Source organism: Triturus cristatus, chromosome 1_2 (assembly GCF_964204655.1).
Source record: "Triturus cristatus chromosome 1_2, aTriCri1.1, whole genome shotgun sequence".
NCBI lineage: Eukaryota > Metazoa > Chordata > Amphibia > Caudata > Salamandridae > Triturus > Triturus cristatus.
The window spans coordinates 1,190,855,788-1,190,879,150 of NC_140580.1; the positions used below are offsets into that span (position 1 = coordinate 1,190,855,788).

Consider the following 23,363-nt stretch of genomic DNA (forward strand, 5'->3'; position numbering starts at 1 on the left):
GCTCGCAAACAGTGATCGCGAACAGGAAAAAGGATCGCGAACAAGCAATTCCGTGTGTTCGCGGAATTTCTGCGTGTTCGCGGAGATTTTTTACCGTTTCGCGGAGATTTGCGTAACGTGATTACGCAAATTCCGCCCACCCCTAGTATCAGTGCCCATATGTGCAGGGCTCACACACACACATCCCCCACTGCACCAACATGGGGTATCAGCGCCCACACCGTCACACACTGCACCAATATGGATATCGGTGCCCACATGTACAGGGCTCACACACACCAGTCACCCACTCCACCAACATGGGGTATAAGTGCCCACATGTGCAGGGCTCATACACACCCCTCACCCACTGCACCAACATGGGGTATCAGCGCCCACACAGTCACACACTGCACCAACATGGGGTATCAGTGCCCACAGGTGCAGGGCTGACACACACCATCAAACACTGCACCGACATTGGGTATCAGCGCCCACGTGTGCAGGGCTCACACACTCCTGTCACCCACTGCACCAGCATGGGGTATCAGCGCCCACGTGTGCAGAGCTCACACACACCCGTCACCTACTGCACCAACATGGGGTATCAGTGCCCACATGTGCAGAGCTCACACACACACCAGTCACCCAATGCACCGACATGGGGTATCATCGCCCACACCGTCACACACTGCACCAACATGGGGTATCAGCGCCCACGTGTGTAGGGCTCACACACACCCGCCACCCACTGCACCAACATGGGGTATCATTGCCCATGTATGCAGGGCTCACACACACCAGTCACCCACTGCACCAACATGGGGTATCAGCGCCCATGTGTGCAGGGCTCACACACACCAGTCACCCACTGCACCAACATGGGGTATCAGCGCCCACGTGTGCAGGGCTCACACACACCAGTCACCCACTGCACCAACATGGGGTATCAGTGCCCATGTGTACAGGGCTCACACACACCCGTCACCCACTGCACCAACATGGGGTATCAGTGCCCACGTGTGTAGGGCTCACACACACAGTCACCCACTGCACCAACATGGGGTATCAGGCCCCACGTGTGCAGGGCTCACACACACCAGTCACCCACTGCACCAACATGGGGTATCAGCGCCCATGTGTACAGGGCTCACACACACCCATCACCCACTGCACCAACATGGGGTATCAGTGCCCACGTGTGTAGGGCTCACACACACCATCACCCACTGCACCAACATGGGGTATCAGGCCCCATGTGTGCAGGGCTCACACACACCAGTCACCCACTGCACCAACATGGGGTATCAGTGCCCACGTGTTTAGGGCTCACACACACCCGTCACCCACTGCACCAACATGGGGTATCAGTGCCCACGTGTGTAGGGCTCACACACACCCCTCACCCACTGCACCAACATGGGGTATCAGTGCCAACGTGTGTAGGGCTCACACACACCAGTCACCCACTGCACCAACATGGGTATCAGGAATCATTCCCACCTTAGATGCAAGTGTCGACCTCCAAAGTTTGGGGGTCGCAGGCCTGGAGTTGGAGTGAAGGCCCCAGGGCACCTACACGTTTCCTCAGTATACCTTGACACTGCTCCTGGAGTCACCCTCAAACTATTCCGCGGAATGTATTCCCTCACTGGTACTTCGCCTACACTGATGCCAAGTAATGTGTGCACGCGCAGGTCTCAGGTGTTCAGGTCTTAGGGCCCCAGGTCTCACGGGCCCTGGTTTCATAGGAGCAGGACTTAGGGGCCAAGGCTTCGCGGTCCAGGTCTCTGGGTAGTAGCTCTCAGGGTCTCAGAGGCGCAGGTCTCAAGGGAACAGGTTTCAGGGGTACAAGTGTCAGGTACACAAGTTTCAGGGGTGCATGTTTCAGGGGCGCGTATTTCAGAGGCTCAGGTCTTAAGGGCCAGTGTCTCAGGGGCCCAGGTCTCAGGGGCTCAGGTTGCAGGGGCTCAGGTCTCAGGGTCCAGAGGCCCAGGTCTCATGGTTTCAGGGGCGCAGGTCTCAGGGGTGCAGGTCTCAGATGCCTAGTCTCAGCGGAGCAGGTTTCAGGGGTCCAGGTGTCAGGGGCGCAAGTCTCACGGGTGCAGGTCTCAGGGGCCCTAGTCTCTGAGATGCAGGACTCAGGAGCCCAGGTCTCAGGGGCTCAGGTCTCAGGGGCTAAGGTCTCAGGGGTCCATGTCTCAGAAGCCCAGTTCTCAGAGGCACAGCTCTCACGCACACAAGTCTCAGGGTCTCAGAGGCCCAGGTCTAAGAGGCTCAGGTAACAGGGGATCAGGTCTCAGGGGCCCAGGTCTTAGGACCCAGTTCTCTGGTATGCAGGTCTCAGGGGCGCAGGTCTCAGGGTCAAGGGGGAACATGGTTTAGGGGCACAGGTCTCAGGAAAGCACGTTTCAGGGGTGCAGGTGTCAGAGGCGCGAGTCTAAGGGATGCAGGTCTCAGGGGCCCTTGTCTCAGGGGTGCAGGACTCAGGAGCTCAGGTGTTGGGGCTCAGGTCTCAGGGGCCATAGTATAAGGGGCGCAGGACTCAGGAGCCCAGGTCTCAGGGGCTAAGGTCTCAGGGGTCCAGGTGTCAGAAGCCCAGTTCTCAGCGGCACAGCTCTCAGGGACACAGGTCTCAGGGTCTAAGGGGCCCAGGTCTCAGGACCCAGTTCTGAGGTATGCAGGTCTCAGGGACTCAGGGGCGCAGGTCTCAGGGTCCAGGGGGAACATGGTTTAGGGGCACAGGTCTCAGGAAAGCACGTTTCAGGGGTGCAGTTGTCAGAGGCGCGAGTCTAAGGGATGCAGGTCTCAGGGGCCCTAGTCTCAGGGGTGCAGGACTCAGGAGCTCAGGTGTTGGGGCTCAGGTCTCAGTGGCCATAGTATAAGGGGCGCAGGACTCAGGAGCCCAGGTCTCAGGGGCTAAGGTCTCAGGGGTCCAGGTGTCAGAAGCCCAGTTCTCAGCAGCACAGCTCTCAGGGACACAGGTCTCAGGTTCTAAGGGGCCCAGGTCTCAGGACCCAGTTCTGAGGTATGCAGGTCTCAGGGACTCAGGGGCGCAGGTCTCGGGGGCCAGGGGGCACATGGTGCAGGGGCACAGGAATCAGGGTCTCAGGGTGCGGGTCTCAGGGGCCCAGGACTCAGGGGAGCAGGTTTTAGAAGTACAGGTGTCAGGGGCGCAAGTCTCAGTGGTGCAGGTATCAGGGACCCAGGCCTTAGGGTCTCAGGGGCAAACGTGTCATGGGCCCAGGTCTCAGGGGCTCAGGTCTCAGGGGCACAGCTCTCACGCAAGGCCGGCATCACGGGGGAATCCCTCAGCTGGGAATTCCCCCCTTTTCCCCTGGAATCAGCGTGGCGCCAGAGCCTCAGCTCTCCTTCTAAGGTAAAGGGCCAAAATCCAAGGCAAAGCGCTCCCAGGTGCTAGAAGATTGCAGCAAAAGGTCCCAGAAGTCCATCAGGTATCCAGGGGCTGGGCAGGGCCCAGGGAGGCAAGCCTTCCCCTGGGCCCCAGCAGCAGCACGCCCCTGGTAGATTCAAGTCAGAACAAGAACATTTTCATGGGGTCACAGCCCCTCTTTTATACACAGAATCCAGAGGTGCAGGGAAGGGGCGAACCAGATGCAACTGGTTCCTGAGCACTTTGTTTTGCTCAGCCCTTCTCCCTATTCACAGGACAGGCCAGGGACATCAGACGCACCACAGGGGGCGGAGCCAGCATTGTGTGGGGAAAGCCCAGCCCTATTCAGGTACCAGGTGTACTCCTCCCTGCCATCAACATGCAGCTCTCTCCACTCACCACCGGGGGAGACCCATCCTGGCTCCTGGAGCCAGACACACCAGCCAATCGGAAGCCAGACAGTCACTGCACATTTATGCCAGCGTCTAGAAGTGGCACTTCTATACTAGTCACAGTAATGCCGCACACATCATCGCGCAGCATTCAATCTCACGAGTTCGCACATACCAAACTCGACCCTGCACTCCTCTCACATCAGGACTTAACACAGTCCCCCATGCATTCCTATGGGAGGGCAGGTCAGTCTCACTAAAACTTACACAGAGCGCACGCACTTTCCACTGGGACACAGTGTGAAAGCGCATAGAGACTTGGGCTCCTGAGATGTTTGCCCCTGAGACCCTAAGACCTGGGTCCCTGAGACCTGTAGAACTGAGACTTGCGCCCCTGACACCTGTACTTCTAAAACCTGCTCCCCTGAGCCCCTGAGACCCGCACCCTGAGACCCTGATACCTGTGCCCCTGCACCATGTGCCCCCTGGAGCCCGAGACCTGTGCCCCTGAGTCCCTGAGACCTGCATACCTCAGAACTGGGTCCTGAGACCTGGGCACCTTAGACCCTGAGACCTGTGTCTCTGAGAGCTGTGCCGCTGAGAACTGGGCTTCTGAGACCTGGACCCCTGAGACCTTAGCAGGTCTCAGGGGTGCAGGTATCAGAGGAACATGTCCCAGGGGCCCAGGTCTCAGGGGCACAGGTCTCACGGGCAAGGGTCTCAGATGCACAGGTTTCAGGGGCACAGGTCTCAGGAGATCAGGTCTGAGGGGCGAAGGTCTCAGATGAGCAGGTCTCAGGCTCTCAGGGGTGCCTGACTCAGGGGCCCATGCCTCAGGGGCACAGGTTTCCGGGGCAAAGGCCTCAGGGGTGAAGGTCCCAGGCGCGAAGGTCTCAGGGGCGAAGCTCTCGGGGTGCAGGTCTCAGAGTCTCAGGGGCTCAGGTGTACTTACATAGATCACAGGTTCCAGGTCCTGAGGGAAGGGGCTGAATGTAATCAATCCTCTTGCATTGATAATGATGATGGGTTTCTCACTCGGCCTCGATCCCGTCAACAGCTTCACTGTCAGAGCCTGAAAGAGAGAAACACTGTCAGCCACCATGACAGGGGCAGAGGGGCGAGGGCAACGGAGACACCATGACAGGGGCAGAGGGGCGAGGGCAACGGAGACACCATGACAGGGGCAGAGGGGCGAGAGCAACAGAGACACCATGACAGGGGCAGAGGGGCGAGGGCAACAGAGACACCATGACAGGGGCAGAGGGGCGAGGGCAACAGAGACACCATGACAGGGGCAGAGGGGTGACGGCAACAGAGACACCATGACAGGGGCAGGAGGGCGAGGGCAATAGGGACACCATGACAGGGGCAGAGGGGCGAGGGCAACAGAGACACCATGACAGGGGCAGAGGGGGAGGGCAACAGAGCCACCATGACAGGGGTAGAGGGGCGAGGGCAACAGAGACACCATGACAGGGGCAGAGGGGCGAGGGCAACAGAAACACCATGACAGGGGCAGAGGGGTGACGGCAACAGAGACACCATGACAGGGGCAGAGGGGCGAGAGCAACAGAGCCACCATGACAGGGGCAGAGGGGCGAGGGCAATAGAGACACCATGACAGGGGCAGAGGGGTGACGGCAACAGAGACACCATGACAGGGGCAGAGGGGCGAGGGCAATAGGGACACAGTGACAGGGGCGGAGGGGCGAGGGCAACAGAGACACCATGACAGGGGCAGAGGGGTGACGGCAACAGAGACACCATGACAGGGGCAGAGGGGCGAGAGCAACAGAGCCACCATGACAGGGGCAGAGGGGCGAGGGCAACAGAGACACCATGACAGGGGCAGAGGGGCGAGGGCAACGGAGACACCATGACAGGGGCAGAGGGGCGAGGGCAATAGGGACACCATGACAGGGGCAGAGGGGCGAGGGCAACGGAGACACCATGACAGGGGCAGAGGGGCGAGGGCAACGGAGACACCATGACAGGGGCAGAGGGGCGAGGGCAACGGAGACACCATGACAGGGGCAGAGGGGCGAGGGCAACGGAGACACCATGACAGGGGCAGAGGGGCGAGGGCAATAGAGACACCATGACAGGGGCAGAGGGGTGACGGCAACAGAGACACCATGACAGGGGCAGAGGGGCGAGGGCAATAGGGACACCATGACAGGGGCAGAGGGGCGAGGGCAACAGAGACACCATGACAGGGGCAGAGGGGGAGGGCAACAGAGCCACCATGACAGGGGCAGAGGGGCGAGGGCAACAGAGACACCATGACAGGGGCAGAGGGGCGAGGGCAACAGAGACACCATGACAGGGGCAGAGGGGCGAGGGCAACAGAAACACCATGACAGGGGCAGAGGGGTGACGGCAACAGAGACACCATGACAGGGGCAGAGGGGCGAGAGCAACAGAGCCACCATGACAGGGGCAGAGGGGCGAGGGCAATAGAGACACCATGACAGGGGCAGAGGGGTGACGGCAACAGAGACACCATGACAGGGGCAGAGGGGCGAGGGCAATAGGGACACCATGACAGGGGCAGAGGGGCGAGGGCAACAGAGACACCATGACAGGGGCAGAGGGGTGACGGCAACAGAGACACCATGACAGGGGCAGAGGGGCGAGAGCAACAGAGCCACCATGACAGGGGCAGAGGGGCGAGGGCAATAGAGACACCATGACAGGGGCAGAGGGGTGAGGGCAATAGGGACACCATGACAGGGGCAGAGGGGCGAGGGCAACAGAGACACCATGACAGGGGTAGAGGGGGAGGGCAACAGAGCCACCATGACAGGGGCAGAGGGGCGAGGGCAACAGAGACACCATGACAGGGGCAGAGGGGCGAGGGCAACAGAGACACCATGACAGGGGCAGAGGGGCGAGGGCAACAGAAACACCATGACAGGGGCAGAGGGGCGAGGGCCACAGAGACACCATGACAGGGGCAGAGGGGCGAGGGCAATAGGGACACCATGACAGGGGCAGAGGGGCGAGGGCAGCAAAGACACCATGACAGGGGCAGAGGGGCGAGGGCCACAGAGACACCATGACAGGGGCAGAGGGGCGAGGGCAACAGAGCCACCATGACAGGGGCAGATGGGCGAGGGCCATAGGGACACCATGACAGGGGCAGAGGGGCGAGGGCAACAGAGACACCATGACAGGGGCAGAGGGGCGAGGGCAATAGAGACACCATGACAGGGGCAGAGGGGTGACGGCAACAGAGACACCATGACAGGGGCAGAGGGGCGAGGGCAATAGGGACACCATGACAGGGGCAGAGGGGCGAGGGCAACAGAGACACCATGACAGGGGCAGAGGGGGAGGGCAACAGAGCCACCATGACAGGGGCAGAGGGGCGAGGGCAACAGAGACACCATGACAGGGGCAGAGGGGCGAGGGCAACAGAGACACCATGACAGGGGCAGAGGGGCGAGGGCAACAGAAACACCATGACAGGGGCAGAGGGGCGAGGGCCACAGAGACACCATGACAGGGGCAGAGGGGCGAGGGCAATAGGGACACCATGACAGGGGCAGAGGGGCGAGGGCAGCAGAGACACCATGACAGGGGCAGAGGGGCGAGGGCCACAGAGACACCATGACAGGGGCAGAGGGGCGAGGGCAACAGAGCCACCATGACAGGGGCAGATGGGCGAGGGCCATAGGGACACCATGACAGGGGCAGAGGGGCGAGGGCAACAGAGACACCATGACAGGGGCAGAGGGGCGAGGGCAATAGAGACACCATGACAGGGGCAGAGGGGCGAGGGCAACAGAGACACCAAGACAGGGGCAGAGGGGCGAGGGCAATAGAGACACCATGACAGGGGCAGAGGGGCGAGGGCAACAGAGACACCAAGACAGGGGCAGAGGGGCGAGGGCAACAGAAACACCATGACAGCGGCAGAGGGGCGAGGGCAACAGAGACACCATGACAGGGGCAGAGGGGCGAGGGCAACAGAAACACCATGACAGGGGCAGAGGGGCGAGGGCAAAAGAGAAACCATGACAGGGGCAGAGGGGGAGGGCAACAGAGACACCATGACAGGGGCAGAGGGGGAGGGCAACAGAGACACCATGACAGGGGCAGAGGGGCGAGGGCAACAGAGACACCATGACAGGGGCAGAGGGGTGACGGCAATAGAGACACCATGACAGGGGCAGAGGGCGAGAGCAACAGAGCCACCATGACAGGGGCAGAGGGGCGAGGGCAATAGAGACACCATGACAGGGGCAGAGGGGTGACGGCAACAGAGACACCATGACAGGGGCAGAGGGGCGAGGGCAATAGGGACACCATGACAGGGGCAGAGGGGCGAGGGCAACAGAGACACCATGACAGGGGCAGAGGGGGAGGGCAACAGAGCCACCATGACAGGGGCAGAGGGGCGAGGGCAACAGAGACACCATGACAGGGGCAGAGGGGCGAGGGCAACAGAAACACCATGACAGGGGCAGAGGGGCTGAGGGCCACAGAGACACCATGACAGGGGCAGAGGGGCGAGGGCAATAGGGACACCATGACAGGGGCAGAGGGGCGAGGGCAGCAGAGACACCATGACAGGGGCAGAGGGGCGAGGGCCACAGAGACACCATGACAGGGGCAGAGGGGCGAGGGCAACAGAGCCACCATGACAGGGGCAGATGGGCGAGGGCAATAGGGACACCATGACAGGGGCAGAGGGGAGAGGGCAACAGAGACACCATGACAGGGGCAGAGGGGCGAGGGCAACAGAGACACCATGTTAGACGGACCGGGAGGGTCGGCCGAGGACAAGGGGAGAGGTCTCCGGGGAGAGCCGTCTCCAGCGATCGTACAGACAAATAACTTCCCCCCCACAGACAGATACCACCCAAGGAGATGAGTTAGCGTTCTTTATAAGCACTTCTTAAGGTACGATGAAAAGGTACAAGGAGGTCTGGACTCAGGGGTCCCCTCGATTCAAGTCTCTCAAGATGGGAAAAGGGGGTAGCGGGATAGTCTGGTTACCAGTCTGGTAGTTGAGGTGGTATGGTGGGTAGCTCACAATCCTCGAGCTTGGTGGTCTAGCTGGTACGGGCCGCGGCAGCGCCAGCAGGTCCCAGTGAAAGATGGAAGATACACGGTCCGCGGCAGCGCCAGCAGGTCCCAGTGAAGATGGTCGATGTACGGTCCGCGGCAGCGCCAGCAGGTCCCGGTGAAGATGGTCGTTACAACGGGCCGCGGCAGCGCCAGCAGGTCCCGACGAGGATGGATGTTGCAGAAGGCCGCGGCAGCGCCAGCAGGCAGGTCGATAGTTCACAAGATAGGGCTACGGCAGCGCCAGTAGTCAGTCAAGGCTGAGTTCTCTCGGTGTCTCTCGACTCCAGGATACAACTGCCTTCCTGCTCCGGAGCTGCTTCAGTTATAGGGCAGGTGCCCTTTGATGTCCGGACCCTCGCACTTGGAGGTCGGAGGGTCCGGGATGAAGGTTTCCAAACACCCAGCGGGGGGTGGAGCCGGTGCCTGGGGGAGCTGGAGGCGATCGTCACCTGGCGGGGGAGAGTCCTTGGCGCTTCGTTCTCCCATTGACCTGCCAAGTGGTCCGCTCACCTCCTGGGTGGATGGTGGTGCCGGGATGTCGGGGCCGGCCAGGCCCAGGGTTAGGGTCGGGGGGAGGCCACGCGGCCTCGTGGCGCAGGGCCCAAGATGGCGGCTTGACCCGGCCGAGGGAGCCGGTGGTGGCTTGGGCCCGTGATACATGGAGGTCCGAGGGCAGGAGTTCCGTCGGGAGACGGGGTGCGGGTGATTCTCGTGGGTCGCGCCTGGGGGGCCGGGGCTTGGGCCCTGTCATGCGGGGAGGGAGCAAGCCCTTCGTGTGGCCTGTCCAACATGCGTCCCCCCCAGCTGAAGGCGGGGAGAGTCACCCATCTCCTTGGGGACTATCCTCGTCGAGGCGGAAGAAGCGGGACAGGCCATCTGCGTTGGCGTGGTCTTGGCCCGGTCGGTGCTCCACGGTGAAGTCCATTCCCTGCAGGGAGATGGACCAGCGCAATAGTTTTGGGTTTTCCCCCCGCATCTGCATCAGCCACTGCAGGGGTCTATGGTCGGTTTGTACCCGGAAGTGGGTACCGAAGAGATTGGGCCGGAGCTTTTTGAGGGCCCACACCACTGCGAAGGCCTCCCGCTCGATGGTGCTCCAGCGCTGTTCTCGGGCCAGGAGACGTCGGCTGATGAAGGCCACCGGCTGGTCATGACCCTCGGGGTTCACCTGGGAAAGAACCGCTCCGATGCCGTGGTCGGAGCCGTCTGTCTGTACTACGAATTCCCGACTGTAATCGGGGGCCTGGAGCACAGGGGCGGTGCACAGGGCGGCCTTCAGCATTTCGAAGGCCGCTTGACAATCGGGGGTCCAGTTAATCCGCTTCGGTTGGTTCTTGGACGTGAGACCCGTGAGGGGCCCCACAATGCTGCCGTAGTCCCTCACGAACCGCCGGTAGTAGCCGGTGAGCCCCAAGAAGGCTCGGACTTCGGTCTGGGTGACGGGGGGCTGCCAGGACTGGATGGCAGCAATCTTAAGTTGCAGGGGGGCCACCAGCCCGCTCCCCACCTGGTGCCCCAGGTAGGTCACGGACCCTTGACCAATTTGGCATTTGCCGGCCTTAATCGTGAGGCCGGCCCGCCGGAGGGCCTGTAGGACCTCCTGGAGGTGGAGGAGGTGGTCGGACCAGTGGCGGCCGTATACAGCGATATCGTCCAGGTAGGCAGCGCTGAACTCTTCGAGCCCCGCCAAGACCTGGTTCACAAGACGTTGAAATGTAGCGGGGGCGTTCTTCATGCCAAAGGGCATGACCTTGAAGTGGTAGTGGCCATCGGGGGTAGAGAAGGCGGATCGTTCTTGAGCCCGGGGTGTGAGACCGATCTGCCAGTAGCCCGCTGTTAGGTCGAAGATACTGAGGTAGCGGGCGGCCCCCAGCCGGTCGATCAATTCATCCGCTCTGGGGATAGGATGAGCGTCGGTTCGGGTGACAGCGTTCAAGCCCCGGTAGTCGACGCAGAATCTCAGTTCAGGTGTGGTGCCGGGGGCAGCGGCTTTGGGGACCAATACAACCGGGCTGGCCCAGGGACTGTCCGAGGGCTCGATGACCCCGATCGTGAGCATTTTGGCCACTTCCTCTTGTATGCAGGCCCGTACCCGATCTGGTACGCGGTAGGCCCGGTGTCGGATAGGGGGACTGTCCCCGGTGTCCACGTCGTGCAAGCACCAAGGGGTGACCCCGGGAGTGAGGGAGAACAGTGAAGCGAACCGCAGCAGGAGGTCCCGGCAGCCCTGGCGTTGCTCTGGGGTGAGGGCATCGGAGAGCCGGACCCCGTCCACGGAACCGTCGTTCTCCTGAGTCTTCAGGAGATCCGGGAGGGGTTCGGAGTCCTCCTCTGCTCCACTGTCGGTAGCCATCAGGAGGCTGAGTTCTGAGCGCACAAAGTGTGGTTTGAGTCTGTTGGTGTGGAGGACCCGAAGGGGGTTCCGGGGGGTCCCCATGTCAATTAGGTAAGTGACGGGGCTTTTGCGCTCGACCACCTTGAAGGGCCCCGTCCACTTATCTTGCAAGGCACATGGTTCGGTGGGGGACATCACCCACACTTGTTGTCCAGGTTCGAACTCGACGGAGGAGGCATTGTGATCATACCATCTCTTCATGTCTTCCTGGCTGGCTTGTTGGCGGAGTCCCTCGAGGGAGGGGCAGGTCTTTTGCTCCTGGCGGAACTGTTCTTGGGTGGGCCCCCCTTCTTGACGCCACTGAGCCAGGCCGGGGACGTCCTGGGGTTGCGCGTCCCCTTCGGTCGTTGGCTCCGGGGGGTTGGCCTCGTCGTTGTCTTCTACTGGGGCGACCGGGGGCGGAGGTGCTGGCCATTCTGGTTCTTCTGGTCGGGGAACGGCACGGGCGGCCATGGACCGGGTGGTTACGCAGGCCCAGTCCGGGAGGCCCAGCATCCCCAGGTGCTCTCTTCTCTCGACGGTGGCCCACGGGGAACTCTCAAGGTCATTCCCCAGGAGGCAGTCCACGGGGGCATCATCCCGGACCGTCACTTTCAACAGGCCGGAGACCCCTCCCCATTCGAAGGGGACGCAGGCCATTTGACACAGACTTTCGGAATTGTCGGCTGAGCGGACGGGGCAGAGAATGTTCGGCAGGATCTGCTCGGGTTTCACCAGGTGACAGCGGACGGCCGTCACACTGGCGCCTGTGTCACGTAAGGCCTCGGCCCGATGCCCATTAATGGTCACCCACTGACCGTATTTCCTGGTGTTGGCGGGTAGGGGAGCCCGCGGGACTATGTCTTTTCCCCCTAGGCACGCTAGAACCATGGCGGCCGGTTCCCACTCTTGCTGGGCCGGCTCATACTCTTCCTGTTCCTCTGATAGTCGTTCTTCCCCCAGGGCGGCGGCAGCTACCTGGCGGGGCTTGGGTGTTTGGTTCTGCGGGCAGCTCGGGTCATTGGCGTAATGGCCGACTCGCTGGCATCGGTGGCACGTGACATTGGCTCGGAACCCTGGACGCATCGGGGGGTTTCCCCGGCCGGCCGGGGGCGGGGTGCTGGCCACGGGTGTTGCCGGGAGGGTGTCTCTCCCTCGCCCCTGGCCTCCTCCTCCTCCCCGAGGACGGTGCTGGCCTTGGTTGCTTCGGTTCTGCTCGTGCGGTCCTCTCCGGCCCACTCGGGTGCTCTCCCATCGGTCAGCTTCAGCGGCGAGCTGCCGGGGGTCGGTCAATTTACTGTCGAGGAGGTGCTGCCTGAGCTCGACGAAGCAGTTGTTCGACAGGTGTTCCCATACCATAAGGTTAAAGAGTTGTTCGTAGGTCGTTACATGGCTCCCCTTGATCCAACCCTCGAAGGCTCGGCTGAAATAGTTTACGTACTCCACCCAAGTTGTACCCGGGATCCGGGTGCAATCTCTGAACCTCTGGCGGTACATCTCGGGTGTGAGGCCGTAGCGGGTGAGGAGGGCAGCCTTCATGTGGTCGTAGGACGACATTTGGTGATCTGGGAGCTGCAACAGGGCATCGCGACCTTCGTTGACGAACCTCCCCCATAGTCCAGCTCCCCAATCACTCCGGTCGATCCGGTGGGAGGTCATGGCGATCTCGTAGGCTTTGAACCACTGCTGTATGTCGTCTTCTCGGACATACTCTCGGACAACATCCTTGGGGATGTGGACTTTTTTCTCGGTTGCCCCTGGGGTGTGCGGTCGCTCAGGCACCCCCGGTTCTTTATTCTGTTTCCGAAGTTCTATTTCCGCCAGTTTGCGCTCGTGTTCGAGTGTTATTCTTTTTTCCTCAAGCTCTCTCTGTCTCTGTTTTTCTTCTCGCTCCTCTCGGAGCCGCAGATGCTCTAGATTTAGTTTCTGCTCGGCTAACTTTAGTTCACCGTCCATCTTGAGTCGTGCCATTTCCAACTCGTGTAATCTGGTCCTTTCTCTTTCCTGGATCTCCTCCTGCGAGAGGCCCGTTCCCCGCTCCTCGGGAGCCGTGGCGTTCCCCTCTGGTGCGACACTGTTTTGGTCGGAGGATCCGGTGATCCCAGTTTCTGCCCACGACTCAAGGGCGCGCTTCAAATCATCTTTGGTACTCAGGCCGGTGGTAGCAATGCCTAGTTCCATGCAGAATTGTTTAAGTTCGCGGTGGCTATACTCCTCCAACTTATCCATTTGGAACTTTTCAGTGGAACCGCTATCTTTGGCTGACATCGTGGTTTTGTCGTGGGGTGAGCTACTCTCTGTACGATTACGCGTTGATTCGGATCGCGCCGCTGGCCACCAATGTTAGACGGACCGGGAGGGTCGGCCGAGGACAAGGGGAGAGGTCTCCGGGGAGAGCCGTCTCCAGCGATCGTACAGACAAATAACTTCCCCCCCACAGACAGATACCACCCAAGGAGATGAGTTAGCGTTCTTTATAAGCACTTCTTAAGGTACGATGAAAAGGTACAAGGAGGTCTGGACTCAGGGGTCCCCTCGATTCAAGTCTCTCAAGATGGGAAAAGGGGGTAGCGGGATAGTCTGGTTACCAGTCTGGTAGTTGAGGTGGTATGGTGGGTAGCTCACAATCCTCGAGCTTGGTGGTCTAGCTGGTACGGTCCGCGGCAGCGCCAGCAGGTCCCAGTGAAAGATGGTCGATACACGGTCCGCGGCAGCGCCAGCAGGTCCCAGTGAAGATGGTCGATGTACGGTCCGCGGCAGCGCCAGCAGGTCCCGGTGAAGATGGTCGTTACAACGGGCCGTGGCAGCGCCAGCAGGTCCCGACGAGGATGGATGTTGCAGAAGGCCGCGGCAGCGCCAGCAGGCAGGTCGATAGTTCACAAGATAGGGCTACGGCAGCGCCAGTAGTCCGTCAAGGCTGAGTTCTCTCGGTGTCTCTCGACTCCAGGATACAACTGCCTTCCTGCTCCTGAGCTGCTCCAGTTATAGGGCAGGTGCCCTTTGATGTCCGGACCCTCGCACTTGGAGGTCGGAGGGTCCGGGATGAAGGTGTCCAAACACCCAGCGGGGGGTGGAGCCGGTGCCTGGGGGAGCTGGAGGCGATCGTCACCTGGCGGGGGAGAGTCCTTGGCGCTTCGTTCTCCCATTGACCTGCCAAGTGGTCCGCTCACCTCCTGGGTGGATGGTGGTGCCGGGATGTCGGGGCCGGCCAGGCCCAGGGTTAGGGTCGGGGGGAGGCCACGCGGCCTCGTGGCGCAGGGCCCAAGATGGCGGCTTGACCCGGCCGAGGGAGCCGGTGGTGGCTTGGGCCCGTGATACATGGAGGTCCGAGGGCAGGAGTTCCGTCGGGAGACGGGGTGCGGGTGATTCTCGTGGGTCGCGCCTGGGGGGCCGGGGCTTGGGCCCTGTCATGCGGGGAGGGAGCAAGCCCTTCGTGTGGCCTGTCCAACACACCATGACAGGGGCAGAGGGGCGAGGGCAACAGAAACACCATGACAGGGGCAGAGGGGCGAGGGCAACAGAAACACCATGACAGGGGCAGAGGGGCGAGGGCAACAGAGACACCATGACAGGGGCAGAGGGGCGAGGGCAACAGAAACACCATGACAGGGGCAGAGGGGCGAGGGCAAAAGAGAAACCATGACAGGGGCAGAGGGGGAGGGCAACAGAGACACCATGACAGGGGCAGAGGGGGAGGGCGACAGAGACACCATGACAGGGGCAGAGGGGTGACGGCAACAGAGACACCATGACAGGGGCAGAGGGGCGAGGGCAACAGAGACACCATGACAGGGGCAGAGGGGCGAGGGCAATAGGGACACCATGACAGGGGCAGAGGGGCGAGGGCAACAGAGCCACCATGACAGGGGCAGAGGGGGAGGGCAACAGAGACACCATGACAGGGGCAGAGGGGCGAGGGCAACTGAGCCACCATGACAGGGGCAGAGGGACGAGGGCAACAGAGACACCATGACAGGGGCAGAGGGGCGAGGGCAACAGAGACACCATGACAGGGGCAGAGGGACGAGGACAACAGAGACACCATGACAGGGGCAGAGGGACGAGGGTAAAAGAGACACCATGACAGGGGCAGAGGGGCGAGGGCAACAGAGACACCATGACAGGGGCAGAGGGGCGAGGGCAAAAGAGAAACCATGACAGGCACAGAGGGGTGACGGCAACAGAGACACCATGACAGGGGCAGAGGGGCGAGGGCAACAGAGACACCATGACAGGGGCAGAGGGGCGAGGGCAACAGAGACACCATAACAGGGGCAGAGGGACGAGGGCAACAGAGACACCATGACAGGGGCAGAGGGGCGAGGGCAACTGAGCCACCATGACAGGGGCAGAAGAACGAGAGCAACAGAGACACCATGACAGGGGCAGAGGGGCGAGGGCAACAGAAACACCATGACAGGGGCAGAGGGGCGAGGGCAACAGAGCCACCATGACAGGGGCAGAGGGGCAAGGGCAATAGGGACACCATGACAGGGGCAGAGGGGCGAGGGCAACAGAGACACCATGACAGGGGCAGAGGGGTGACGGCAACAGAGGCACCATGACAGGGGCAGAGGGGCGAGGGCAACAGAGACACCATGACAGGGGCAGAGGGGCGAGGGCAACAGAGACACCATGACTGGGGCAGAGGGGGAGGGCAACAGAGACACCATGACAGGGGCAGAGGGGCGAGGGCAACAGAGACACCATGACAGGGGCAGAGGGACGAGGGTAAAAGAGCCACCATGACAGGGGCAGAGGGGCGAGGGCAACAGAGACACCATGACAGGGGCAGAGGGGCGAGGGTAACAGAGCCAGCATGACAGGGGCAGAGGGGCGAGGGCAACAGAGAAACCACGACAGGGGCAGAGGGGCGAGGGCAACAGAGACACCATGACAGGGGCAGAGGGGCGAGGGCAACAGAGACACCATGACAGGGGCAGAGGGGCGAGGGCAACAGAGACACCATGACAGGGGCAGAGGGGCAAGGGCAACAGAGACACCATGACAGGGGCAGAGGGGCAAGGGCAAAAGAGAAACCATGACAGGGGCAGAGGGGTCAGGGCAACAGAGCCACCATGACAGGGGCAGAGGGGCGAGGGCAATAGAGCCACCATGACAGGGGCAGAGGGGCGAGGGCAACAGAGACACCAGGGCAACAGAGCCACCATGACAGGGGCAGAGGGGCGAGGGCAACAGAGACACCATAACCGGGGCAGAGGGGCGAGGGCAACAAAGACATCATGACAGGCGCAGAGGGGTGAGGGCAACAAAGACACCATGACAGGCGCAGAGGGGTGAGGGCAACAAAGACACCATGCCAGGCACAGAGGGGTGAGGGCAAAAGAGACAGCATGACAGGGGCAGAGGGGTGAGGGCAAAAGAGACACCATGACAGGGGCAGAGGGGTGAGGGCAAAAGAGACACCATGACAGGGGCAGAGGGGTGAGGGCAAAAGAGACACCATGACAGGGGCAGAAGTGTGAGGGCAAAAGAGACATGTGGATGCGGGGTGAGATAAGTGTGTGAAGACAATAGTGAAACTGCAGGGAAGAAAATGCAGAGGAGTGAGAGGGGAGTGACTGGGACAGAGGAGAAGAAGGCAGAGGAGAGAGGGGCAAGAGGGGAGAGAGACTGGGGAAGGGGAGAGGAAGGCAGGGCAGAGGAGAGAGAGTTTATTGGCCTTTTTAAGGATTGTCAAGGATAGTATCATGGACGACATAACCAGAGGGAATATTCACATTTATAATATATACACTCCGATCATACGTACGGAAAATGACATGTTTTTCTAACAATCTCAGCTGTACTCTGTTCCACAGACTTCTTTTTTAAATACTTTCCCATATCGACTATTATTGCCATTGTTTTCCAAGAATATATTATGCCATCATTTCCCTAAAACTCCCCCCTCCCACCAGACGGCTATATTACCTTATGTAACTCAATAGTGTGTGACCTTCTCATTTAACTTATATCTATTCGGTGTATGTCAGGAGTGCGCTCGGCCCCTCTCCCACTGTTCGTCTGTCGGGGGCTGCAGATCAGTTATCAACACCGAGCACGCCAGGGGGTCTTCTAAGGTACCCTCCCTTCCGACTTGTTTCCTCCTCACCCTCTCAGCGGTCGCCCACTCTCACATATCTTTTACCCATCTACCACACTTTGGGGGAGACAGTTTTCGCCACTCAATCGCAATTCGTCTTTTGGCTATTATTAACACAAACTTCCTGCTCAGGTGCTTATTTTTGGGTGATGGGAGGAGACCCAGTAGGATGGACTTTACCTCCCTGGGCACTGCCCACCCCGAGGCGTCCGTAGAATCTCCAATACCTTTTCCTAAAATTCTTCCACCATCGGGCACGTCCACACCACGTGCAGAAATTCCGCCTCTATGTGCTGCCATCTGGTATGCCTGATGAATCGATCTGCTCAATACTTTTGGGGTGAGGTAGGCTTGGTGTATGAAAGTGTATTGTATCAATTTGAAAGGGCATTAGAGCACCCCTGCTTCACATTTCATGTATTCTACTCCACTCTTTCTCTGTCAGCGGGTTCCCCATCATCTCTTCCCACCTCCGTTGTATGGGGAGTGAGAACCCAGGGAGATCCTTGCCTATTACCTTATATAAGTGAGTTATCAGATGTCTTCCTTGGGACATAGATCGCATGACTTGCAATCTTTTGGTTACAGGGGGCTCTTGCGGAAATGCCGGCCATAATTCTCTGGCTACGCTGCAAATGTTTGCATACTGTAAATACTGCCCGCTAACCCAGTTCAAAGGCTGCTGCTGCCTCCTCCCTCTTTATAAACTGTCCATTATGAAATAAATCTCACATTGCCAGGCAGCCCCCTGTTTTCCACTTATGGATCTACATTGACTCCGCAATCTTAGCGAATGGTGGAACCGCCCATAGGGGTGCGTCCAGCGCATAAGGTGCATGCCTCACCACCTTTCTCGATGTGGCTTCCCAGACCTAGGGCGTCCGGTGCATAAGGTGCATGCCTCACCACCTTTCTCAATGTGGCTTCCCAGACCTCGGCCACGTGTCTCATGATGTATGGGGTGTCTCCGGGTATCCCCCTTCCTCTCATCAGTAATTCCGGTAAGGATCCTCCCTCGTAGGAATCCTTTGAGAAGCATTTTTTCCCAGTTATCTTGTTTGTCCAAGCAATGTATTGCATGCTGTAACTGTTCTGCTATTTAATAACATTCAATATAAGGGACATCTACTCCTCCCAACGGTAAGGTCTTTGCAATGTAGAGAGGAGTGAGAGTTGAGAGGGATTGGGGCAGAAGAGGAAAAGGGCAGAGGAGAGAGAGATGTGAGGGACTGGGACAGAAGAGAAGAGGGCAGAGGAAAGAAGTGAGAGGAGAGAGGGATTGGGGCAGAGGAGAAGAGGGCAGAGGGGAGATAGGCTAGATGTGAGAGGTACTGGGACCGAGGAGAAGGAGGCAGGGCAGAGGAGTGAGAGGGGAGTGACTTGGACAGAAGAGAAGAGGTAAGAAGAAAGATATACATTGGAAGAATCGGGAACCATAGAATTGAAGACACCATAGGAATTGAAGGGAAGCTCCCTCGTCCTGAATATTAAAGCACGGGAGTTGAAAATACTTATGGTCTTGAAAAAGAAGGCATGATTAGACTAGTCCTTCGAAACGCGTTGACGCTCTCAAAATAAACCACAAATTTGTTTGTATATGTATGGATGGTAGACACTGATGGTTTATATCAACACACAACAAAGGTGGTCTAACCTTCGTTCTTGATTGTGGGGATCAATGACAGATACTATTGTCTATTGTGATTCTATACAAAAAAAACTCTTGTATATAGATTAAGATAGGCTTATGATATATTGTTTTTAAAATGTGGATGTGTGATATAAATGTTTTTATTGCGATCTTTTTGGCAGAAAAGGTATTTTATCCAATTGTGTTTGAAGAAATACACTGTATAAAGATTTTTATAATAAACCGAAGTTAGAACTCCAGTCTACGACTAGTCTTTGTGCCAATACAGAAACACGTGTGAGTGGCCCTAGAGTGAGTGGTGGATAATATGATGGATGAAAGTTGAGGTAGTGCTTTTAACCTCTCCCAGAGGACAACTTTTTACATAGCAGATTAGAAGAAGGCAGGGCAGACGAGTGAGAGGCGATAGGAACTGGACAGAGAAAAAGAAGGCAGGTCACAGGAGTGAGAGGTGAGCGGGACTGGATAGAGGAGAAGAAGGCAGAAGACTGAGAGGCGAGAGAGTCTGTGGCAGATGAGAAGAGGGCAGGGTAGAAGAGGGCAGGGGAGTGAGAGGGCAGAGGGAGTGGCACAGAGGAGAAGGCAGAGCAGAGAAGTGAGGGGGAGAGGGACTGGGACAGAGGAGAAGAGGGCAGGTCAGAGGAGTGAGAGGCGGGAGGGACTGGGGCAGAGGAGAAGTGGGCAGAGGAGAGGGAGTCAAGCGATGACTGGGACAGAGGAGAAGAGGGCAGAGGAGTGAGAGGCGAGATAGTCTGTGGCAGATGAGAAGAGGGCAGGGGAGTGAGAGGGGAGAGGGACTGGGACAGAGGAGAAGAGGGCAGTGGAGTGAGAGGCGAGAGGGACTGGGACAGAGGAGAAGAGGGCAGAGGAGTGAGAGGTGAGGGGGCCTGGGACAAAGTAGAGGAGGAAAGAGGGGCAAGAGGGGAGAGAGAGTGGGGCAGGGGAGAAGAAGGCAGAGTAGAGGAGTGAGAGAGGAGAGGGACTGGGAGAGAGAAGAAGAAGGCAAGGAAGAGGAGTGAGAGGGGCGAGGGACTGGGACAGAGGAGAAGAGGGCAGAGGAGTGAGAGGTGAGGGGGCCTGGGACAAAGTAGAAGAGGAAAGAGGGGCAAGAGGGGAGAGAGAGTGGGGCAGGGGAGAAGAAGGCAGAGTAGAGGAGTGAGAGAGGAGAGGGACTGGGACAGAGGAGAAGAGGGCAGAGGAGTGAGGGGGGAGAGGGACTGGGACAGAAGAGATGAGGGCAGAGGAGAGAAGTGAGAGGAGAGAGGGTTTGGGGCAGAGGAGAAGAGGGCAGAGGGGAGAGAGGCTAGAGGTGAGAGGGGCTGGGACCGAGGAGAAGCAGGCAGGGCAGAGGAGTGAGAGGTGATAGGAACGGACAGAGAAGAAGGCAGAGTAGAGGAGTGAGAGAGGAGAGGCACTGGGACAGAGGAGAAGAGGGCAGAGGAGTGAGGGGGAGAGGGACTGGGACAGAAGAGATGAGGGCAGAGGAGAGAAGTGAGAGGAGAGAGGGTTTGGGGCAGAGGTGAAGAGGGCAGAGGGGAGGGAGGCTAGAGCTGAGAGGGACTGGGACCGAGGAGAAGCAGGCAGGGCAGAGGAGTGAGAGGGGAGAGGGACTGTTGCAGAGAAGAAGAAGACAGGGAAGAGGAGTGAGAGATAAGAGAGACTGGGACAGAAGAGATGAGGGCAGAGGAGAGAAGTGAGAGGAGAGAGGGACTGTTGCAGAGGAGATGAAGGCAGGTTAGAGGAGTGAGAGTTGAGAGAGACTGGGACAGAAGAGATGAGGGCAGAGGAGAGAAGTGAGAGGAGAGAGGGTTTGGGGCAGAGGAGAAGAGGGCAGAGGGGAGAGAGGCTAGAGGTGAGAGGGGCTGGGACCGAGGAGAAGCAGGCAGGGCAGAGGAGTGAGAGGTGATAGGAACGGACAGAGAAGAAGAAGGCAGGTCAGAGGAGTGAGAGGCGAGAGGGACTGGGACAGAGGAGAAGAAGGCAGAGCAGAGGAGAGAGAGAGTCAAGAGGGACTGGGACTGAGGAAAAAGATTAGAGAGGGACTGGGACAGAGGAGAAGGCGGCGTGGCAGAGGAGAGAGAGTAGAGAGGGACTAGACAGAGGAGATGAAGGCAGAGGAGTGAGAGGCAAGAGGGACTGGGACAGAGGAGAAGAGGGCAGAGCAGAGGAGAGAGAGATAAAGGGGCCTGGGACAGAGGATAATAGGGCAGAGGAAAGAGGGGCAAGAGGGGAGAGAGACTGGTGCAGGGGAGAAGAAGGCAGGGTAGAGGAGTGAGAGTGAGAGTGGAGAGGGACTGGGAGAGAGAAGAAGAAGGCAAGAAAGAGGAGTGAGAGGTGAGAGGGAATGGGACAGAAGAGAAAAGGGCAGGGCAGAAGAGTGAGAGATAAGAGAGACTGGGACAGAAGAGATGAGGGCAGAGGAGAGAAGTGAGAGGAGAGAGGGTTTGGGGCAGAGGAGAAGAGGGCAGAGGGGAGAGAGGCTAGAGGTGAGAGGGGCTGGGACCGAGGAGAAGCAGGCAGGGCAGAGGAGTGAGAGGTGATAGGAACGGACAGAGAAGAAGAAGGCAGGTCAGAGGAGTGAGAGGCGAGAGGGACTGGGACAGAGGAGAAGAAGGCAGAGCAGAGGAGAGAGAGAGTCAAGAGGGACTGGGACTGAGGAAAAAGAGTAGAGAGGGACTGGGACAGAGGAGAAGGCGGCGTGGCAGAGGAGAGAGAGTAGAGAGGGACTAGACAGAGGAGATGAAGGCAGAGGAGTGAGAGGCAAGAGGGACTGGGACAGAGGAGAAGAGGGCAGAGCAGAGGAGAGAGAGATAAAGGGGCCTGGGACAGAGGATAATAGGGCAGAGGAAAGAGGGGCAAGAGGGGAGAGAGACTGGTGCAGGGGAGAAGAAGGCAGGGTAGAGGAGTGAGAGTGAGAGTGGAGAGGGACTGGGAGAGAGAAGAAGAAGGCAAGAAAGAGGAGTGAGAGGTGAGAGGGAATGGGACAGAAGAGAAAAGGGCAGGGCAGAAGAGTGAGAGATAAGAGAGACTGGGACAGAAGAGATGAGGGCAGAGGAGAGAAGTGAGAGGAGAGAGGGTTTGGGGCAGAGGAGAAGAGGGCAGAGGGTAGAGAGGCTAGAGGTGAGAGGAACTGGGACCGAGGAGAAGCAGGCAGGGCAGAGGAGTGAGAGGTGATAGGAACAGACAGAGAAGAAGAAGGCAGAGGAGTGACAGGCGAGAGGGACTGGGACAGTGGAGAAGAAGGCAGAGGAGAGAGAGGTGAGGGGGCCTGGGACAGAGGAGAAGAGGGTAGAGGAAAGAGGGGCAAGAGGGGAGAGAGACTTGGGCAGGGGAGAAGAAGGCAGGGCAGAGGATCGAGAGTAGAGAGGAACTTGGGCAGAGGAGAAGAAGTCAGGGCAGAGGAATGAGAGGTGAGAGGGACTGTTGCAGAGGAAAAGAAGGCAGGGCAGAGGAGAGAGAGAGGAGAGGGATTGGGACAGAAGAGAAAAAGGCGGCAGGGCAGAGGAATGAGAGATGAGAGAGACTGGGACAGAAGAGATGAGGGCAGTGAAGAGAAGTGAGAGGAGAGAGGGATTGGGGCAGAGGAGAAGAGGGTAGTTAGGAGAGAGGCTAGAGCTGAGAGGGGCTGGGACCGAGGAGAAGCAGGCAGGGCAGAGGAGTGAGAGGTGATAGGAACGGACAGAGAAGAAGAAGGCAGGTCAGAGGAGTGATAGGTGAGAGGGACTAGACAGAGGAGATGAAGGCAGAGGAGTGAGAGGCGAGAGGGACTGGGACAGAGGAGAAGAAGGCAGAGCAGAGAAGAGAGAGGTGAGGGGGCCTGGGACAGAGGAGAAGAGGACAGAGGAAAGAGGGGCAAGAGGGGAGAGAGAGTGGGGCAGGGGAGAAGAAGGCAGGGTTGAGGAGTGAGAGGGGAGAGGGACTGGGAGAGAGGAGAAGAAGATAGGGCAGAGGAGTGAGAGGGGAGAGGAACTGGGACAGAGGAGAGGAGGGCAGGGCAGAGGAGTGAGAGGGGAGAGGGCTTGGGACAGAGGAGAAGAGGTCAGAGAGGAGCGAGACACGAGGTGACAGGGACAGAGGAGAAGAGGGCAGAGGAGTGAAAGGGGAGAGGGACTGGGACATAGGAGAACAAGCATTGGCATAGCCAATAGGTCTTGCCTTTGGGACATTATAAGTGTTTAGCCATGCAACAGTTATTGTTGCACCAAGGATATTGTGCTGCATAATGAAATACTTAAAGGTCCCAAAGGCGAGACCTATTGGCTATGCCAATGCTTGTTTTTATTGCTATCACCACCACCCCTGCCTCACCACTTTTTATTTTGCAGCAGCCGCTACTAATCAAATCCTGAACTAAAACACATTTCTATCGTCGTCTCTCTCTGAAAACCGGA

General features: G+C 58.9%; 1 protein-coding gene across 1 annotated transcript in view; it reads right to left on the reverse strand.

The window, feature by feature from the left end:
* Window positions 1-23,363, reverse strand: part of ENG (endoglin) — a 379,947-nt gene that overhangs the window by 245,054 nt on the left and 111,530 nt on the right. The window contains exon 3 of the mRNA XM_085614141.1: window positions 4,718-4,837. Within this exon, the coding sequence (XP_085470267.1) occupies window positions 4,718-4,837 (120 nt within the window). The remainder of the gene's footprint in view (window positions 1-4,717; window positions 4,838-23,363) is intronic.